Source organism: Triticum urartu, chromosome 2A (genome assembly GCF_056163025.1).
Source record: "Triticum urartu cultivar PI428250 chromosome 2A, HENAU_Tu73, whole genome shotgun sequence".
Lineage (NCBI taxonomy): Eukaryota > Viridiplantae > Streptophyta > Magnoliopsida > Poales > Poaceae > Triticum > Triticum urartu.
Window position 1 is genome coordinate 26,155,696 of NC_141874.1, and position 21,497 is coordinate 26,177,192.

At 46.7% G+C, this 21,497-nt stretch overlaps 1 protein-coding gene across 1 annotated transcript; it reads left to right on the forward strand.

Annotated features, from left to right (window-relative positions):
• The first annotated feature begins 2,924 nt into the window (after positions 1-2,924).
• Positions 2,925-3,717, forward strand: LOC147983121 (uncharacterized). The gene is made up of 2 exons (XM_087539442.1): positions 2,925-3,246; positions 3,529-3,717. The coding sequence occupies exons 1-2, from the start codon at positions 2,935-2,937 to the stop codon at positions 3,715-3,717; spliced, it is 501 nt and encodes a 166-aa protein (XP_087395568.1). The 5' UTR covers positions 2,925-2,934.
• Positions 3,718-21,497: the final 17,780 nt, after the last annotated feature.

The following is a 21,497-nucleotide window of genomic DNA, read 5'->3' on the forward strand; positions in this document are numbered from 1 at the left end:
ACAGGGGGTGCCCAGTACTAGCAGCCCGGTAACCCACGCCCCACACGTTTGCAGCCAGATATTGATAGATTGAAGGCCCATTCATTTCCTTGTGGTCTCCTCTTTCTTCTCGCGTGCGCGCCGCCTGCCGCCAACCCTGCCAGATCCTGACATTGAAATTAGACGAGAAGGGGATTAATCCGATCTAAGCATGGATGGCTCCAAACGCAAGAGTGTGCAACATGAGCGACACTAGCAACAACACATAAAGGGCCCGGAATAATAAAAGCTTGACATCAGATTTTTAGGCATGGCAGAATGATTTTTGCATGGCAATTTATATTGGAACAATGATGGCAAAATTAGTTTGTAAACACTGTAATTTCCCAACACATAAAATGAACTGAGACGGATTTGTCATGCTCATCAACAAAACATGCTATCCACGGCGAACATAATTTGCCTTAAGAATCATTAGATTTATCAGGCTTAAAAATCTGACGTTCACTACATATTCGGGTCCTCGTATGTTCCTAGTTTTGCCTAGTTGTGGCGTGCAATAAATTATTGTAGCATTAGTTAGAAACATTAAACACCAATTCCAAGATTGAAAATATTGGATTGTAAACTTATGTTTGTGTAGGCTTGAAGAGGAAACCACAACTAAGTATAGTAATGAACAAATTATGGATACCACTTTTGATCATTTTGCTAGTTACGTACAAAGCCTATCTTAAAATTACCATGTTGAACGATTCGAACTTACTGTCTACTTAATATGATATGTATATATATTACAAGTAATGCTTCATATGTACTCCCTCCGGTCCTTTTTAGTCTGCATATTAAAATTCTTTGAAGTCAAACTTCACAAAGTTTGACCGTATTTATATGAAAAAATATCAACATCTGCCATGCTAAAGTTATATAATATGAAACTTTAAGTCATGACACATCTAGTGGTATTGATTTTAGATTATAAATGTTGGCACTTTTTTCTACAAAGTTAGTCAAACTTTACGAGGCTTGACTTCAGTCAAATCTTATATGCGAACTAAAAAGGACCGGAGGGAGTATTAATTTTAAGAATAAAATGCTACATATATTGAGCGTTTCTATATGTCTTCTTTAATTGTCATCTTAGCCGCCTTCATGCTTAAATCCTGGCTTCATCCTTGCATAGAAATATAAATATGATATGGGTGCGTTCATTGAAGTGAGTGTATGTGAGCATTTGCGGTTGTAGTGTATTAAAAAAATATGCTTGGAAACTGCTTAGTGGTTGTTTTAACATGGTCCCTCTTACCTCACTACTAGGAAAATGCTTATAGGTAGAAGTTTACCAGTAGCGCATGTTTCTGACCCCACGCTACTGGTATTTACCAATAGCGCTAGGTAGAAAACACGCTACTACTATTAAATAACAACAGCGTTTGTTAGCTTGGGCCGCGCTGCTGTTACATGGGCCGCAGGGCAAAAACGGTAGCCCACTTACCTGTTACGTTTGTTTCGAACGGGCGCTACAGCTGGTGAGCTTAGCAGTAGCGCCGGCCTCTACCCAATGCTACTACTAGGGGAAAAGAAAACCTGCCTGCGAGCGCCCCCCTGCACCCCCTCACTCTCACAATCGATCCCCTCCGACGACGCCGCCGCGGTTAGGGTTCCTCCCCGGCCGCCTCACCCCCGTCGACGGCGCTGTGCACCGCCACCACGCACGGTTGCCTCTCGCCTCCTCCGACGCTCCAGCCCCGTAAGTCCCCCTCGATCTCCTCCTCCCTGCGCGCGCCACCACTATAGCTAGGCTCCAATCGATTCGCCGCAGCGGCTCGCCATGTTTTGGGATTTCGTGTGGGGGAAAGGGATTTAGGGATTGCACGGTGAAACCCATGCGGCTTAGAGAGGGGTTCTTTCCTGACAGTAGGGTTATGTCGTGAATGCTCCTCCTTTCATCTGAATGATGTTTATTGTGCCAGTTCTTCTTAAAGGTCTAAATGTTTGTATCCTCGTGATGAGCTACCCTATGTGTGAATTTGATCCACTAGCTTCTTTGTTGATGCATATAAAGATATGACCAAGAAGCCCTCACTGTTATGTGGTTTCATGGAAAAATCAATGCTTGATTTGATACTCTTTCAGGTTGAAGAGAGTGTTTGTATGTGGTGATGCTCAAATTGTCAAGTTGTTATGGTGCGCATTTGAATATATGCTAACACCCGATTAAAAAAAAAGCTAACTGATCTGTCTCATGTCTCTATTTTCTTGAATGAGAAAACTGACTTTGCTGTGTTAATTAGGACAGGTTGATGCTATCTTTTGTCTGTGTGTGCGATTGTTCTTCCCTTGTATTACCTCTTAGTCTGGTGCTTATATTTTGTAGTAGAAAATGTTGGCTAAATTTTCACCCACTTGTGAATTCTATATTAGGCTCTGTTTGGGTTATTAGGCTCTGTTTGGGTTACATGATCTCTATTAGGTTATTGCCTGAACTGAACTACAATTTAGTTGTTATTTTGCTTGCCATGTGAACCTCATGTGTATTCTCTATGATGCGTATATTATTCAAAACCTGATGTGTGTATTGAAAACTTTATATTTAATTTTTGGATCGTTAATCCTCTAATCATATTGCTTTAGGGAAATGACGCCACCACCACCACCACCATGCCGACGGTGCAGGTCAAGGTGCACCAGCAGCGTTGCAACTGGCACGCTGTTCGGCATCTACTACCAGTCGAGTTTTCTTCATGCGGCGGTAATAAATTATATGAAACTAGTAACCACTATTTTGTTTTTAGTGTTATTGGCATTAATGCATCGTGTATATATCATTTTGCCTTTTGCACACAGTTCGTCCCATCCAATGTGAGGTCAGAATTCAACAAGCTGACCGGAGACTCTGTGACCTTTGAGGCTCCTGGGGGACCCTACACTATGGAGGTCGAGAAAGGACGAAATATGACGCAGGTGGGAGGAGATGGATGGGTCCGTTTCATCGCCCACATGCGTATCACCGGTGGTGAGTTGATCAGCTTCTCCTTCAGAGCAGAAAGACCCAAGTTGGCCGTGATTTATGTCAACAAAGCAGAAGATGATGAAGATGATGAGGATGATGACAACCCACTTGGTGAAGCCATCGTTACTCAAAGAATAAGGTTGAGCGAGGAGGAGGTGTGCAACCTATGGGACATCATTCCGCCACGTGCTGACTTCGTCGGGGTGCCATTCGTGACCCGCCTGACAAGTACCATGGTTGATCGGCATATCATGGTATGTTGCATTTACTGTAGTAATTTGATGATATGCTTTATTGTTATACTTAGTGTAGAGTCCGATGATATATATGCTTAGTGAATCTTATATGCTTAGTGAATCTTATATGCTCAGTAAATCCGATGATCTATATGCTTAGTGAATCCGATGAATATATGCTTAGTGAATCCAATGATATATATGCTTTATTGTTATACTTAGTGTCGAAATGTAGGACTGTCTTTTGATAGTGTAGAATGTGTGAGGCTACTTATTAATTGATATGTTTTTCTTATTCAGAAATTGCCAAAGAGCCTATCTGAGAGTTTTGGTATCAAGCCTGATGAAGAAGGCTCTGCTGGAATACGCCTTACCACGTGGGGCTCCATCACCACTTGTGCGTACGGCGTGGACACGGACGGTCGCACACACTTCAACTCGGTTGGGTGGAAGAGCTTCCTCGTTGGCAAGAATATTCATGTTGGATAGGCAATCCTTATTACTATAAGGAACACCCACCGCCTAAGCTTGAGGATGATGGTCGTCATCGATATCATCTAGAACTACATATGCTTGTGAGATCTATCCATGCATGCGTGTGGATGCTGAACCATATATATGCTAGTATGACTACTTAGTAGACTTATCAACTATGATCTATCCATGCATTTTTGACTACTATATATGAGTTTGTGAGATTGTGTGGTTATATTAAATGTGGTGTTTGTCGTTAATACTTGTGAGATGGTTCTGTGAACTTAGTTTATTTGCACTGGACTTGTCTTGATTTCCATGAATATTGCCTCTGACTCTTTTTTTATTTTTAATTTCTATTTACCTAGTTGTAGCGCGGGGAGAAAATAGGGCGCTGCTACTATGTGATCATAGTAGTAGCGTTGGTTGAGAAAGAGGCGCTACTACTAAGTATTTTAGCTACATCGCTTGTTTAGAAATGCGCTACTGCTAAATAATAGCTGTAGCGCCCTAGCAGTAGCGCGGGTCCCCGCGCTACTGCTATGTAAAAAACCAGAGCCACTAGTAAGGTTTTCTCTAGTAGTGCCTCCTCATTTCACATAAGAGGTAAGAGTACATAATAGATCTAAGCCGTTTATTTTATTAAGAAGTGGCATGATTAACTCTTACCTTTTTACCCATCATGTGAAAAGAGAAGGTAATGTTGGAAATATGAGCAATTTACCGAATGATTTTGTTAACAGAAATACTAGATAAAGCATGGCCAATATAGTAGCGATAAAACAAGCCATGCGATTTGTCATAGAGAAGGTAAACAACATCTGCATATATGAACTTGAACTAAACACATCTAGAACAGACACTAGATGAAGTTGCATATATGAAGTAGAACCTAACACATGTAGGACAGAAAGTAGAGCAAAGAACTGTGTCATGACATCTAACAGAAAGAGCAAGAACACGTACGGGACAACAGCAGTAGAAGTGCTAGACTTGGGGTCGGTGTCCTCGCCTGCCATGTCGTCGAGGAGGTCTTGGACATCGGGGAAGAAGTCGTCGTCGGGGAAGTAGTCGTCGGCGACTGGATCATCCGTGATGAAGAAGCCAGTAGTTGCGCTGAGCGCTCCCCAAAAACCTTATCACCCTTCTCCCGTACAGGACTCAAAAGGTGCGGTTTCGGAGGCCTACTATCCCGATCCGCGGTGCACACGTCGTAGCAGCAGCGCAGTGCTCAGGAACTTGTGGCGAGAGGAGGAAGAGGTTCTAGTGCGTCTCTCTAGGAGGAGCGACCTCCCTTTTATAGGCGCAAGAGAAGGAGGCGAGAGGGCAGCGACGGGAGGCGAAACGAAGAGACAGAGGCAAAGCGAACAGCCAGCAGCCGAAGGGCTGCACCGTTCGCATTCGAACTGCACTTTCGCAAAAATCTTTTCAGCTTCCGTGTGACCTTTCGTAACCCGTAGTGCGTGGCAAAAATTTAGATATCGGCTCGGCTCATTCCCGCAACCCGCAACCCGCGGTGCGGCGTGGCGTGGCGTGGCGTGGGGAGGCGGGCGGCGGAGGAGGAGCACGCGTGGATATCCCTCTTGTTCTCATGCTCGTACAAGTGGGGAAAGAACCTCCCTTATAAGGAGGTCCAACTCCCACTAAACTAGCAATGTGGGACTAAACTTTAGTAGTATCCCTTGCCTTGCACAAATGGGTTAAGTAGAACTCTAGGATTTATTAGCAATTTCTGAAATAGTTATTGGGCTGCCAAAATAGACTAAATTCCAGTAATCCCCCACCAGATCCCAGAGGCACACATAAATTTGCCTTTGGTTCCAAAACACTGTTTTATATACCAGTACTGTAGTGGAGACTGTTAAGTTGAACTTCCACCTAGAATTCTATGCTACACTAGTAAGCAACTTGAACAATGGACTGGGCCTTGAACTGCAAGTTTTCTGCGAATCTAGCTTCACATAAAGCCTTAACCGATACGTGGCTACCGTGGGTCTTCCCCGCGGGTGGAGCTTATGCGTCATACTCCGTGACCTTTCATGAGTTTACTAGAGAGAACCCTACTCTCATAGATTGCGACGTTTGACAATCAGACTCCTATAGGTGTGTTCTTCAAAAGATGTTCTGCAGGATAACATCTCTGCTTAAATAAGCCAATTAGAACACATTAAGATATACATCAACCTGCCATGCAGATTAGGAGAGTATTGCATCTTCATGGAGTGGTATTGTGAATAGTAAGGATACTCTCCTCTCAGTTGACCAACAGCTTGTCTTCCACATCTAATTCATGGGATCTCCGATCACAAAGAATAGGTTACCACTGTGAACAACTCATATTGTGGGTCTCATACCCATCTCTCTCGATGCATTATCTATCACATTACGTGATAGACCCTTAGTAAAAGGATCTGCCAGATTTTTAGACGTTTGGATATAATCCAATGCAATAACTTCGGAGTTTTTCATTTTCCTGACAGACTTTAACCTTCTCTAAACATGGCTTGATGACTTCATGTTATCCTTTGAGCTGCTCACTTTCGTGATCACAGTTTGATTGTCGCAGTTCATAAGGATACCCGGTACAGGTTTCTCCACAACTGGCAAGTCATTCAAGAGCCGACGAAGCCAATCTGCTTCAACCGTAGCTGTATCTAGTGCTGTGAGTTCTGCTTCCATTGTTGACCTCGTTAAGATGGTCTGCTTGCAAGACTTCCAAGAAACAGCGCCACCTCCATGAGTGAATACATAACCGCTCGTGGCCTTTATCTCATCAGCATCTGAGATCCAGTTTGAGTCACTATACCCTTCAAGCACCTTTGGGTGCCCGGTGTAGTGAATTCCATAATCCACAGTGCCTTTCAAATAACGCAAAACTCTTTCTAGAGCTTTCCAATGCACATCTCCTGGTTTTGAGACAAACCGACTCAGTTTGCTAACAACAAAAGAGATGTCAGGTCTTGTAGCACTGGCTAAGTACATAAGCGAGCCAATAATCTGAGAATACTTCAATTGGTCTCTAGCAATTCTTCGATTCTTTCGAAGTAACACACTTGCATCATAAGGTGTTGGAGAGGGCTTGCAGTCACTATAGCCAAAGCGACTCAAGATCTTTTCCACATAGTGAGATTGAAGCAATGTAATCCCACCATCATCGTCTCTCAACAACTTAATGTTCAGAATGACATCAGCCACTCCTAAATCCTTCATCTCAAAACAGCGAGATAGGAAATCCTTGACCTCCTTAATAACATTCAGATTTGTTCCGAAAATCAGTATGTCATCAACATACAAGCAAAGGATAACTCCCTCGCCCCCACCATGGCGATAGTACACACATTTGTCAGCTTCGTTTACAACAAAGCCTGCAGCTGTTAAAGTTCTTTCAAACTTCTCATGCTACTGTTTGGGTGCTTACTTGAGTCCATACAAAGACTTCAGCAACTTGCACACTTTTCCTTCCTGGCCATCTAGTACAAACCCATCTGGTTGTTCCATATAAATTTCCTCGTCCAACTCTCCATTTAGGAAAGCAGTCTTAACATCCATTTGATGAACGAGAAGACCATGCGATGCATCTAGTGAAAGTAGAACTCGAATAGTGGTCAATCGAGCCACAGGTGAGTAAGTATCAAAGAAGTCTTCACCTTCCTTTTGGGTATAACCCTTAGCCACGAGCCGAGCCTTATACTTTTCAATGGTACCATCAGGCCTAAGCTTCTTCTTGAATACACATTTGCATCCTATAGGTTTGCACCCATAAGGACGATCAGTTATCTCCCAAGTTTCATTCGCCAAGATGGAATCCATCTCGCTAAGAACCGCTTCCTTCCAGTAGTCAGCATATTCAGATGCATAGGCCTCTGAAATAGAATTGGGAGTGTCATCTATGAGGTACACAAGAAAATCATCACCAAAGGACTTTGCAGTCCTCTGTCTCTTGCTTCTAATAGGAACTTCATTGTTCTCCTCCACAGGACTTTCAAAGTGTTCCATCAAAATTGTAGGTTCGGTAATTGTAACTGGTTCCTGATTCGATGAACTAGGCATATCCTGATTAGATGAGGTAGCCATATCCTTCATGGGAAAGATATCTTCAAAGAAAGTCGCATCATTCGACTCCATGATCGTACCGACATGCATGTCAGGTACCTCAGATTTTACAACCAAGAATCTATAGCCAATGCTATGAAAAGCATATCCCAGGAAAACACAATCCAAAGTCTTTGGTCCAAGCTTTCGCTTCTTTGGAATTGGAACATTGACTTTCGCCAAACAACCCCATGTTCGTAGATAAGAGAGTTTTAACCTTTTCTTCTCCCATTCCTCGAATGGAGTTATCTCTTTGTTCTTTGTGGGAACTCGGTTTAGGACATGACATGCCGTCAATATCGCCTCCCCCCACCATGCCTTGGAGAGACCCGATGTGTCTAACATGGCATTAACCAAATCTGTTAGAGTACGGTTCTTTCTTTCGGCCACCCCATTTGACCGAGGTGAGTAGGGAGGCGTCCTCTCATGGATTATACCATGTTCCGCACAAAAAGCATCAAATTCATTGAAAAAATACTCTCCACCACGGTCGGACCTAAGCCTCTTGATTTTTCGATCAAGTTGGTTTTCCACTTCAGCTTTATAGATCTTGAAAAAGTTCAAAGCCTCATCCTTAGATTTCAGAAGATACACACGAGAGTATCTAGTGGAGTCGTCAATTAACGTCATGAAATATTTCTTTCCACCTTTTGTCAAAACGCCATTCATTTCACAAAGATCTGAATGTATGAGTTCCAGTGGTGCAAGATTTCTCGTTTCCGTAGTCGTGTGAGACTTACGAGGTTGCTTAGCTTGCACACACACTTGACACTTAGATCCCTTGACAGTGGTGAAACTAGGGATTAAGTTCAACTTTGCTAGTCGCGACATGCAACCAAAGTTAACATGACAAAGACGTGAATGCCACACATTTGATTCACTATTGTTGCAAACATGATTAACAACTTTATTGCAAACGTCTGATAAGGATAAACGAAACAGGCCTCCTGACTCATAGCCTTTACCAACAAAAGTTCCATACTTGGATATTACAAATTTATTCGACTCAAAGACAAGCTTGTAGCCATCTCTACACAGAAGGGATCCGCTAACAAGATTTTTATTGATGGAGGGGACATAATGCATGTTCTTCAGCCGCACGATCTTCCCCGAAGTAAACTTCAGATCGACCATGCCAACACCATGAACAGAAGCACTTGAACCGTTGCCCATCAGCACGGTTGAAGTCCTTGCGGTCTAATAAGACGAAAACATGGAAATATCACCGCATACATGCACATTAGCACTCGTGTCAATCAATCAATCAGAAGAATGACATACTGAAAGAATAGTGGGAAATATACCATACCCAACATCCTTCATATCAATGTCTCCAATGACAACATTAGCGGTCTTGCCGCCTTTCCGAGGATGACGCTTGTCATAGCGATTAGGGCAACTAGGAGCCCAATGATCAGGATCCCCACACACATGACAGACACCTTTCTTCTTGTCATTCTTCTTCTTGAAGTTCTTGTGCTGGACAGCCTTGTTCTTCCCATCAAACTTTGCTTTACCATCAAACTTGCCCTTGTTCTTGAACTTGTGGGGCTGGAAGTTCTGCTTCTGTACCACATTGGCACTAGATCCTCCCTCAATACCTCGAGCACGTGTGTCCTTTGCTCTCGCCTTTTCTTCCACATCAAGAGTGCCAATGAGATCCGGGACGGAAAACTCCTGCCTCTTATGCTTCAGCAAGGTAGCAAAGTTTCTCCATGAAGGAGGAAGCTTAGTGATGATACCTCCGGCAACAAACTTGTCCGGTAGCATACAACCGAAGTGCTCAAGTTCTCTAGCAAATGACTGTATCTCATGAGCTTGCTCAACCACGGAGCGCTCTTCAGTCATCATGTAACCATAGAATTGCTCCATGATGTACAGCTCAGTGCCAGCATCCGAGACCCCAAACTTGGCCTCGAGTGCATCCCACATATCTTTTCCATTATCAATTGACGCATAAGCATCAACTATGTTCTCACCAAGAACACTCAAGAGAGCAGCCTTAAACAGAGTATCCATTTTCTGAAAGGCTTGTGCCTGTTGAGCATCAAGCTAGCTCTCCTTCAGGTTTGCCAAGAGTGGCGTCATAGCAACTCATGGTTTGAAACCATAAGACTGCTCTCACGCACCACCTCTTATAGTGGATACCCTCAAACATAGGCGGTCTCATGGAAGCAGCAAAACCACTTGGGGTAAATTGCCTATAATAAGGTTTTTGGATTGCTGGAAATATGAGAAATTTACCGAATGATTTTGTTAACAGAAATACTAGATAAAGCATGACCAATATTGTAGCGATAAAACAAGCCATGCAATTTGTCATAGAGAAGGTAAACAACATCTGCATATATGAACTTGAACTAAACACATCTAGAACAGACACTAGATGAAGTTGCATATATGAAGTAGAACCTGACACATGTAGGACAGAAAGTAGAGCAAAGAACTATGTCATGACATCTAGAAAGAGTAAGAACACGTACGGGACAGCAACAGTAGAAGTGCTGGACTTGGGGTCGGTGTCCTCGCCTGCCATGTCGTCGAGGAGGTCGTGGACGTCGGGGAAGAAGTCGTTGTCGGGGAAGAAGTCGTTGGCGACCGGATAGTCCGTGATGAAGAAGCCAGTAGTCGCGCTGAGCGCTCCCCAAAAACCTTATCACCCTTCTCCCGTACAGGACTCAAAAGATGCGGTTTCGGAGGCCTACTGTCCTGATCCGCTGTGCACGCCGCAAGCCGGGATGGGGAAGATCGTAGCAGCAGCACAATGCTCAGGAACTTGTGGCGAGAGGAGAAAGAGGTTCTAGTGCGTCTCTCTGGGAGGAGCGACCTCCCTTTTATAGGCGCAAGAGAAGGAGGCGAGAGGGCAGCGATGGGAGGCGAAACGAAGAGACAGAGGCGAAGTGAACAGCCAGCAGCCGAAGGGCTGCACCGTTCGCATTCGAACTCCACTTTCGCAAAAATCTTTTCAACTTCCATGTGACCTTTCGTATACCCGTAGTGCGTGGCAAAAAATTAGATATCGGCTCGGCTCATTCCCGCAATCCGCAACCCGCGGCGCGGCGTGGCGTGGCGTGGGGAGGCGGGCGGCGGAGGAGGAGCGCGCGTGGATATCCCTCTTGTTCTCATGCTCGTACAAGTGGGGAAAGAACCTCCCTTATAAGGAGGTCCAACTCCCACTAAACTAGCAATGTGGGACTAAACTTTAGTGATATCCCTTGCCCGAACATAGGGAAGGGCGACTGCATCGAAAGAAGGGTCGCCATGACCTGAAACTTGCGGGAGAGGCCGCAGATGAGATGGAGGGTCAAGGTCTGGTCGGTGATGAATTCGCCGACGTCGCCGAGCTCGTTGGCGAGGGATTTGAGGCGCCGACAGTACTCGGCGACAGAGAGGTCCCCCTGGACCAAGTTGCGGAACTCAGCGCCCAGGATGACCGCGCGACCTGCCTGGTTGTCGCGGAAGAGCAGGTGGAGCTGGGTCCAGACGTCGAACGCGGTGCTGGCCGGGGTGGCGACGACGTCCATCAGATCGTCAGCGACAACCCCGTGGAACCATAGGACGATCGTCAGATCATCGTTGCGCCAGATCGCGCTTTGGAGGAGCGGCGCGGTGGCCTCGTCGAGATGACGCTGCACGTTGTACTTGCAGCAGATGCAGTAAAAAAGTTGACGCCACTTAGTGTAATTACCGGATTCCAGCTCCAGCCGGTTCTGGAAGTGATGCGAGATGGAGGGTGGGAGACCGACCGAGGAGGAAGAGCCGACGTCCAGCGCGTCGTGGCGCGGGACGGGGACGCTGCCGGCGAGGCGGAGAGTGCCCACTGCAGGGGCCGTGGACGGCGCGACGAGGTGGAGCCCGTGGGGCGCCGCGGAGGAAGAGGGAGCCGCAGCCTCGGGGATGGGTTCCTTGCCGCGGACGACGGCGGGCGCGAGGCAAGGTGCGGGGGTCGCGACGGGGGCAACGCTGGGGGCCGCGGTAGGAGCCGCGAGGGCCGCCGTGGGCACCGGTGCCGTGGTGCCCATGGAGACCGCGGCGAAGAGACGCCGGACGGAGGCAGGAGTGTAGAGGGACTCTAGATCGGCAGAGCGGGAGCGGCGCAGGAGACGATCGATGGCAGAAAAACGGAAGCGTAGAAGGTGGATCGAAGGTATCTGATACCAAGCTGAGTTATATGTATCTCTCACACTTGTATTACATGGCCTCAACGGGCTTATATAGCAGTACAGCGGGTGAGTACAGCGAGAGAGAGGGAGAGATTACAACGGCACGCCTGCCATGCAGGACGTGCAAGCGCACGTAGTGCACACGAGGAGCGTGGGCCGTTAGGCCAACTGGAGACCCGGCGTGGAGGTTCAGCCGCATGGGAGCTGACGTATAGGAGTGCTCGAACAGGAAGAACACCTTCTGTACATCTAGCTATCTAAGACTCTAGTTCCTAGAAATAACAATAGACAGGACAAGACGAATGGTAGCAGCTTTTACAACTGGACTAAACGTGTCCTCATAGTCTATGCCATATCTCTGTTTAAAACCCTTTGCAACAAGTCTAGCTTTATAATAATCAATGGTTCCATCAAATTTTCTTTTAATTCTGAATACCCACTTGCAGTCAATCAAGTTTTTGCCTTGCTGTGGAGGAACCAAATGCCATGTTTTATTTTTCTTCAATGCCATGTACTCTTCATTCATAGCTTTCTTCCATTGCTCATTACCAAGTGCTTCTTCAACCGTGTTTGGTTCACCTGGTTCTCCTGTAGAACAAATCATGTCGTATTTAACTATATGTTTGTAGTCTACAAGTTTCGTTACCCCTTTTTGTAGTCGTGTGCGCCGTGGTGATGACGCAGCCTCGTCCACAGCCACAGAAGATCCAGCCTCCTGTACAGGAGTTCCAGCCGGAGCCGATCCCGAGGAGGATCCCCTGGGTGCAGCAGCGCGGGCTGTCCCAAAGGGATCTTCTGTGGCTTGTGGCTGTATTGCGTCGCCTGAGGAGGCCGCAGAGGATCCCGGCCTCTGGACCGGCCCATCATTGCGCAATGATGACGAATCAGCACTGGGAGCCGCACCAGGGCCCGCGCCAGGGCCCGCGTTGATGGAGCGAACCGGAGCCTGCCGCTTGTAGCACACCAGCTGGCCGCGGTAGCGCGCGTCGTCCGAGCCATCCATGCGTCGCCAGTTGGCAGCAGGGGATTGGCGCGCCGCTGGGTCCGCGTCGCGACCACCGAGAGACGACCGCATGTCGCAGGTGGAGTCGGGCGCTGCGGCGCGTGCGCCTGCAGCTGCGCTGGATCCCGAGGGAGAGGGAGATCCCGCGTCTGCTGCAACAGATCCCGAGGAGGATCGGATTTCCTGACGCTGCACCGATCCCGAGGAGATTTTGTCTCCTGTTTCTGAACACATGAAATAAGGGCCGAAATTTGCTCTTTCTTCTTCGTTTTTTTCGCCATTTGTTCCTGGTTCTGTCCCTGTTTCATCAACACAAGGCTCATGCAACGTATCAGCGGGATTAGTCAATAAGTGATCATCAATATCGTTCCCCCCTTGATCACGACCGGTGAGATGTGAGGGCAAAAGAAGGATTTCTTTGCGAAAAAGCGCACCGGCGTTAGGATAAGATCAGCAAAGGGAAACTATGTTTCATCGAACACAACATCCCTAGAGACGTAGACTCGACCCGTAGAGACCTTGTGTGACACCCGGGTAATTAAGCTACAGTGATCCTCTGCTAATGATGCCACGTCACCTCGTTTATAGTTGCTAATCTCGAGTTAGTTCGAAACCGATTCAAATTCAAATTCAAAAATAGGCAAACAATAAAAGTTTTCAAATATTAAAACTAAAATGTTCGGAGTGAACCAAATATTGCATAGATAATTATGGGGGGAAAACCACACATTTATAAAATGTTTAAATACTATGAGATGAATAAAAAAAGTAGTAAAAATGATTATTTGAATAACTTTTATAATTAATAAAATGTCAAACTAAGTTATTTGGGGTCTAGACTTTTTGTGACTATGGACTAGGTTGTAATACTAATTTAAATACTAAGTGTATGTTTTACTAAAATAGAATGCAACTACAATAAAGCAGGAAAGAATAAATAAAAAGAAAAGAAAACACAAAGACAGAAAAGAAAACTAAACAAAAAAAAGGTAAAAAGAGACCCCCCCACTGGACCCCTTGGCCCAACTGGGCCATGGCCCAGCCGGCCATCCCCTGGCCTATAGGCCACCCCCACCTCTTGCCCTGAAACCCTAACTCCCCCCACACACGACCGCACACTTCCCCCCACTCCCCACGTCTCCCTCTCGATCCGATCTGGATCGGGGAGGGGCCCCGACCACGACGTCGCCCGGATCGATCCCGGCGCCACTCACCACCCTGCCGCCCTCGTCACCGGTGGCTCGGTCGCTGGCCCCCGCCCTCGTCCTCGCGCCCCGTCCCCTCTCCCTCGACGGTGCCCCTCGCTGCGACGGCCGCGAGCGTGCCCTCGACGCCCGACGCCGCCTCGACCACGCCTCCCCGCCCGAACCGCCACCTCGCCGAAGCTGCCCCGCCGTCCTCTCCGTCGCGGCCTCAACTCCTCCCCGAGCCCACTGCCCTTGACCCCACGATCGCCGGTGAGGCCCCGGGCCTCTCCTCTCCCCTATCCCCGTATGCACGCACACGCGCCGACCGGCCTTGCCCATGAGCTCCTCCCCTTCTCTCTTCCTCTGCCCGTCACCGCGCCGGACCACCACCACTTACGGGCGCCGACCGCGCTCACTGTGGCCCCGCCCCGCCCGGCGTGTCATCGCACATGCCCGCGCCCGCCTCCGTGCGCGTGCACGCACTCGCTCATGCGCCGCGCCGCGCCTGCCCGCACGGCCCCGCCGCAGCCTCCACACCGCTCACTGCCGACCCCTCCCCCCCCCCCCCGCGTCCCTCGCTCGCTGCCGAGGCCTTCGCTCGGGACCGTGCCCGTTCCGCTCCGGCCATCCCACTTGACGCGCTCCGCCGTCCTCCCCGACCGCGGCCTCTGCCCGCGACCGCACGCGCCGCTCCGCCCCATGGCCGCGCCCCTGATACGCCAGCGCATTGTCGCCGCTCTCTGGCGCGACCACCGTTGCCGCTGCCGCAGCGCTCCGCTCGCCGGCCCGCTGCTCTGCCGCTGCCGCCGAGCGCGGCCTTGCTCCGTCGCCCGCCCGTCGCCTCGGGCCGGCCTCGACGGGCGCTTCGCCCGCTGCCCGCATGCCCGTTCGGGCCACGCCCGATAGGCCCCCTGGGGGCAATGACACGTGGGCCTGCCCCAGAACAAACAAAAAAAACTAAAAAAACAAAAAAATAGTTAAAATAAATAAATAATCAATTAATTAAATTAATTAATCCTAATTAACTAATCTAATTAACTAGTTAGTTTAATTAAATAGTAATTAGATTAGTTAAACCCTAATTAGACTAAACAATCTATGACGAACGGGACCCACATGTCAGGTTGACCAGGTCAACTGCTGACGTCATGATGACGTCAGCAAACACTGTTCTGGATAATGTTGATTTAAATAATTAAATAAATCCTAAAATTGATTTAAATCTTTTAAAATTAATATAAAATAAACCGTAGCTCGGATGGAAAAACTTTGTACATGAAAGTTGCTCAGAACGACGAGACGAATCCGGATACGCAGGCCGTTCGTCCGCCACACATCCCTAACCTATCGAACTCGCAACTTTCCCCCTCCGGCCCCTCTGCCCGAAAACGCGAAACACCGGGGATACTTTCCCAGATGTTCCCCCCCTTCCCCGGTATCACCTCTTACCGCGTTAGGGCACCCCTAGCACCGATACTTGTCATGTCATACATCGCTATGCATCTGTTTGCTTAAATATTTATTGTTTCTTCCCCCTCTTCTCTCGCTAGACACCGAGACCGACGCCGTTGCTACCCAGTACGACTACGGAGTTGACGACCCCTCTCTCTTGCCAGAGCAACCAGGCAAGCCCCCCCCCCTTGATCACCAGATATCGCCTATTCTTCTCTATACTGCTTGCATTAGAGTAGTGTAGCATGTTACTGCTTTCCGTTATTCCTATCCTGATGCATAGCCTATCCTTGCTACTACTGCTGATACCATTACCTGCTATCCTACTGCTTAGTATAGGATGCTAGTGTTCCATCAGTGGCCTTACACTCTTGTCCGTTTGCCATACTATACTACTGGGCCGTGATCACTTCGGGAGGTGATCACGGGCACATACAATATACTTTACACAGATACATTACCTGTGATACTGTTCGGAGTTGGGGGCTGAAGGGGTAGGTGGCTCCATCCCGGTAGAGGTGGGCCTGGGTTCCCGACGGCCGCCGACTATTACTTTGAGGCGGAGCGACAGGGCAGGTTGAGACCACCTAGGAGAGAGGTGGGCCTGGCCCTGGTCGGCGTTCGCAGATACTTAACACGTTTAACGAGATCTTGGTATTTGATCTGAGTCTGGCTACTGGCCTATACGCACTAACCATCTACGCGGGGATAGTTATGGGCACTCGACGTCGTGGTATCAGCCGAAGCCTTCGTGACATCAGCAACGGAGCGGCGCGCGCTGGATTGGACTGGAACGCCTACTAGGCTAGGTCTGCTTCCGGCCGCCCACGCAACGTGCAGGTGTGCTAAGGGCGATGGGCCCAGACCCTTGGGCGCTTAGGTTTAGACCGGCGTGCTGACCTCTCTGTTGGTCTAGGTGGGGCTGCGACGTGTTGATCTTCCGAGGCCGGGCATGACCCAGAAAAGTGTGTCCGGCAAAATGGGATCGAGCGTGTTGGGTTATGTGGTGCACCCCTGCAGGGAAGTTAATCTATTCGAATAGCCGTGATCTTCAGTAACAGGACGACTTGGAGTTGTACCTTGACCTTATGACAACCAGAACTGGATACTTAATAAAACACACCCTTCCAAGTGCCAGATACAACCGGTGATCGCCCTCTCACAGGGCGACGAGGGGAGGATCATCGGTTAGGATTATGCTACGTGATGATACTTGGAGGACTTCAGTCTACTCTCTTCTACATGCTGCAAGACGGAGGCTGCCAGAAGCGTAGTCTTCGAAAGGACTAGCTATCCCCCTCTTATTCCGGCATTCTGCAGTTCAGTCCACAAATGATAGCCTTATTCCAGTTGATACCAATGCATACATATGTAGTGTAGCTCCTTGCTTGCGAGTACTTTGGATGAGTACTCACGGTTGCTTTCTCCCTCTTTTGCCCTATCCCTTCTACCTGGTTGTCGCAACCAGATGTTGGAGCCCAGGAGCCAGACGCCACCTTCGACGACGACTCCTACTACACCGGAGGTGCCTACTACTACGTGCTGCCCGCTGACGACGACCAGGAATAGTTTAGGAGGATCCCAGGCAGGAGGCCTGCGCCTCTTTCGATCCGTATCCCTGTTTATGCTAGCCTTCTTAAGGCATACTTGTTTATCTTATGTCTGTACTCAGATATTGTTGCTTTCGCTGACTCGTCTATGATCGAGCTCTTGTATTCGAGCCTTCGAGGCCCCTGGCTTGTAATATGATGCTTGTATGACTTATTTTATTTGTAGAGTTGTGTTGTGATATCTTCCCGTGAGTCCCTGATCTTGATCGTACACGTTTGCGTGTATGATTAGTGTACGATCAAATCGGGGGCGTCACAAGTTGGTATCAGAGCCGACTGCCTGTAGGAATCCCCCTTCCACACTCCTTGGCCGAAGTTGAGTCTAGACATTTCAAAAACTTTTACTAACATGGCTGTGTGCCTTACGGACCCACGTCGCCATCTGGGTGGTATTAGGATCTTTTACTCCTCGATCCTTACTCTGGGACTCTGAACTCTCTTCTATTCGGGTTAAATGAAATTTGCAAAATCTAACTCTAGGTTCTCGTTACCACTTCCTGCCGGCGAACCCTTTCATTACAGATGATCTACTGCTTCAACAGAAGATTCTGACAATACTCTCCGATATTTTCTCAAGACCTTGTGCATGTTGCTTTTGCAATTCCCTACCACCAAAAAAATCCCTATGGATAAATACTTACACCTGTCATTCTTACTTTTATTCCCAGTTGGTCTTGTTATTACAAGATACCCCGAAATACTCGTCGTTGTTTCGACAATCCTTGGAGCTTACTGCCTTGCTGTTCTTTGTCACCTGAATAGCCCTACGGATAATTCTCGCACTTATCGAGTATCCGCTCATCCCCCAGTTGTCCATGTGTTTCACAATGGTCATCGAAATACTATTCGATCCTCCAAAAATCCTTAGTAGCTTATTGCTCTGCAATAATTGGTTGCTTGCATTAGGGATGCTTTCCATATGTCTGGCAATATTCGTCAGTATCCTTAGGCACCGTCTTTTTGATCCTATTGATTCAACATGAGTGTGAATGCATGCAATCATCAGTTGATCCTTTTAAATTATCTTTCCGGCTTAGACGTCATTTTAAACATGAGCTGGTTCTCAATAAATCCAATTGCCATCGATTGTACCCCTAAGGCTATTCAACTTATCCATCCCTAATCAGAACATTGCTTCTGATCCCTTGATTTGAAAATCATAATTCCTTTGCATTTGAGCTCTGGATTAGTCAGTTGTTTCCATAATCCAATGCCTTTGCATTGTTACTTCCTCTGGTTCTGTGCTGATGCTCACATCAGCTCTGTTATGGACCGGCAGATCCTTTAATGGATTTTATCCGACAATGTCCTTCATATTCAATAACCTTGTGAGCCTTCCCTCGGATACATAATGCCTTTGGTAAATTGTATCATCTACTTTCTCAACCTTGCTCTACTTTCGAGCTTGTGATATTTACTCTTGAAGCTTGTGGTATATGTTTCTAAGAAGCCCCTATGGGTTGAACATATGCCTTCCCTAAACTGTGGGAACTCGAAAGTTTTCACGAGTCATACACTTCTGGTATTTTGCCAGATGAAATTTCAACACTACAACTTCTTCGAAAGTGAGAAGTGAATGAAAGGTTATGCATTGGAGAAGTGGGAGTCGACCTTGAACTTTGTGTTCATGCCCATGGACACGATGTAGATCTTATCATTAAAGCTTCTCTTAAATTAAATTATTCCTTTGGTATAAGTTCATCTTATATCTGGGATCTGACCTTTTGCAATCGTGGTTCCGACCATGTTCTCCTTTAAATACCATTTCGCGTGCAAGTTTAAGTGCTTGTCTTCTGTAGAGAAATACCCCAGTCCAACCTTTACTTTGATCTGTCATCGAGTATTACCCCCTCTGGTATCTCGAGATTAGCACAGAACTGCATAACTTCTTATGAGTTCTTCTTCAAGTATTATTTGACTTTCGCTGCATCATCATTTGACTTGATGTCATCGCCAACTTCTCGACAAATGTGTCATGGTCATCATCAACATCCTGAGCTCTTCCAAGATATATATCAAATTCTTGATGAGAAATACCATCCTTGCCCCTCAATGGTTTGTGTTATCACCGACCACTTTATTGCCTTCCGTTCAACACAAACTTATTCGTGTTTTGTGTTATACCTTGAGATCCTTGCTATCCAGCATTTGTTCTTCTTTCCCTTGGATTGATACCACCTTTTATGTCAAGAATGTCATGGTAATTTTACCACCTCCTAAGGATTCTTGATATAGTAATATCTCTCGCCTTTTGCGTTCATTTCTTGGTCTCCGTGTTGTTTCTAATCGGAATACCGACAAATGGTCTGTGATGTGCAAATTCTAAACTTCTAGCAACCCTATTGCTTTGAAGTTATTGGTCTACAGTTTCATTCTAAGTCTATTGCTTATTGAATCATCATTCGAACATTGATCGTGCTACCTAGTCCAGATTCTTGGGTGCACCCTTCTATCATTGTTCAGTTGTGTATGTTTCCCTCGAGCATACATCATTATATCATTTGATCCGACAAATGATATTTCCTTGTTCACATAATTGTGGAAATCAATCCTTTGGAAATCTCGATGATTTGTTGTTGAGCCTATCAGCCACCTCCTCATCCTCTCCTTGGTTTACTGATGAACTCTTGTTTCAGAACCCGCTTCCATTGTTCATTTCCCGAGAATCTTACGATGTCTTCTCGTCAATTTGTGTTGCACCTTTTCTTCTCAGACATCCTGAGTCTGATGTATCCTGACACCAATCAGATCTGAATCTCGGTCAGGTATGATGGTTGGAACATATTTCCAAGAGTTATAACATTGGTCTTTAACCCGATAAGGTGATTTCATCCTAACACACCTGCCCGGAGGGCCTATTGTTATAGTTTCCTTTCTAGCAAGGTTAGTCATTCTTCCATGAGTAATTTGTAAAACTTGTGTATCCTGTCAATGATATCTCGAAGATTGTCTGTGGTACTGCGATTTTCAACAAGAACATTTGAAGCCCAGTGCTAAATGTTTCCTGCTCAATTACCCAAACACCATTGTATGGGTAATGTCATGAAATTTCTCTCCCCTTACCTAAAGAGTTTTCTACATTATATCCTGTCATGGATATCATACTCTACTTGTCCTTGGGAAGGATATACCCTTGAAATATGTGTTTAAACACATTTTCCTTTCCATTGTTCTGCTTAAACCTGATAATCACTTTTTCCTTTCCATTGGGTTGTTTAAACCTTCTTGTGATCTATATGATCTAAGCAGTAGTTTTCTCCTACTTAGGTAAACACCTCGGTGTACAATTCTATCAGTAAGACCCTGTTACTATTGTTTTTGACATTGTGGTAACCGCCGATGGACGAGAACCTTGCCTATTGGCCCGCCTCGTTCAACGAGCAGGAAAAGGGTTCTCTTCGTCCCTCGCCCTTGGTACCGATGTTGTTGCCAACATAACCGATAGATTATCCTCTGACAGGCCTTGCTTACATGATCAGGCAAGATGTCACCGCCCTTCCTACTTTTAACCCACATGGTGGGCCCATAACCCACAGTTCTACATGATCGAAACCTGACTCTCCTATACACCCTGTTGCCAAAGTTATTCCTAGAGCTTGACTTCGTATGTAATTTGCGAGCCACCTTCCTAGTGATCAATTCTGGTATCGGACACAATACTTATTCCCATTGCTCTGAACCCCATTCACACTCTGTTTCAGGCAATGAATAATTGCCTATCCGCTTGAAACTTCTTATTGCACCGTCTTACTTTGCTCTCGATGTGTTTCATTTGTTCAACTCGAGAGATACTCATATGTTCATACTTGGGAAACCCCCAGAAGATTTTCCCTTATAACATCCTATCGTTGTAGAGCTGCCCCTTACCTATTCGTAAGTACGATGGAGATCCCGAAGAAAGGATGACAAATTGATCATGGTGACTTGAAGCAGTGAAATGAAGACATCAACGAAAGGGATCAACCTCTTCGAAAGGGCAGCCAAGACCGAGAAGACTCGTTAGGTTTTTCGCTACCAACACCTTCGCCCCTTACTCCACCACTTAAATCTCGGGACGAGATTTCTTGTAGTGGAGGAGAATTGTGACGCCCGGGTAATTAAGCTACAGTGATCCTCTGCTAATGATGCCACGTCACCTCGTTTATAGTTGCTAATCTCGAGTTAGTTCAAAACCGATTCAAATTCAAATTCAAAAATAGGCAAACAATAAAAGTTTTCAAATATTAAAACTAAAATGTTCGGAGCGAACCAAATATTGCATACATAATTATGGGGGAAAAACCACACA

Bases quoted from the DNA above. Each gene is read 5' to 3' on its own strand.
- LOC147983121 (XM_087539442.1), top strand. From the start codon at position 2,935: ATGACGCAGGTGGGAGGAGATGGATGGGTCCGTTTCATCGCCCACATG. The intron at 3,247-3,528 runs GTATGTTGCATT...TTTCTTATTCAG, and splicing joins TGGTTGATCGGCATATCATG to AAATTGCCAAAGAGCCTATC.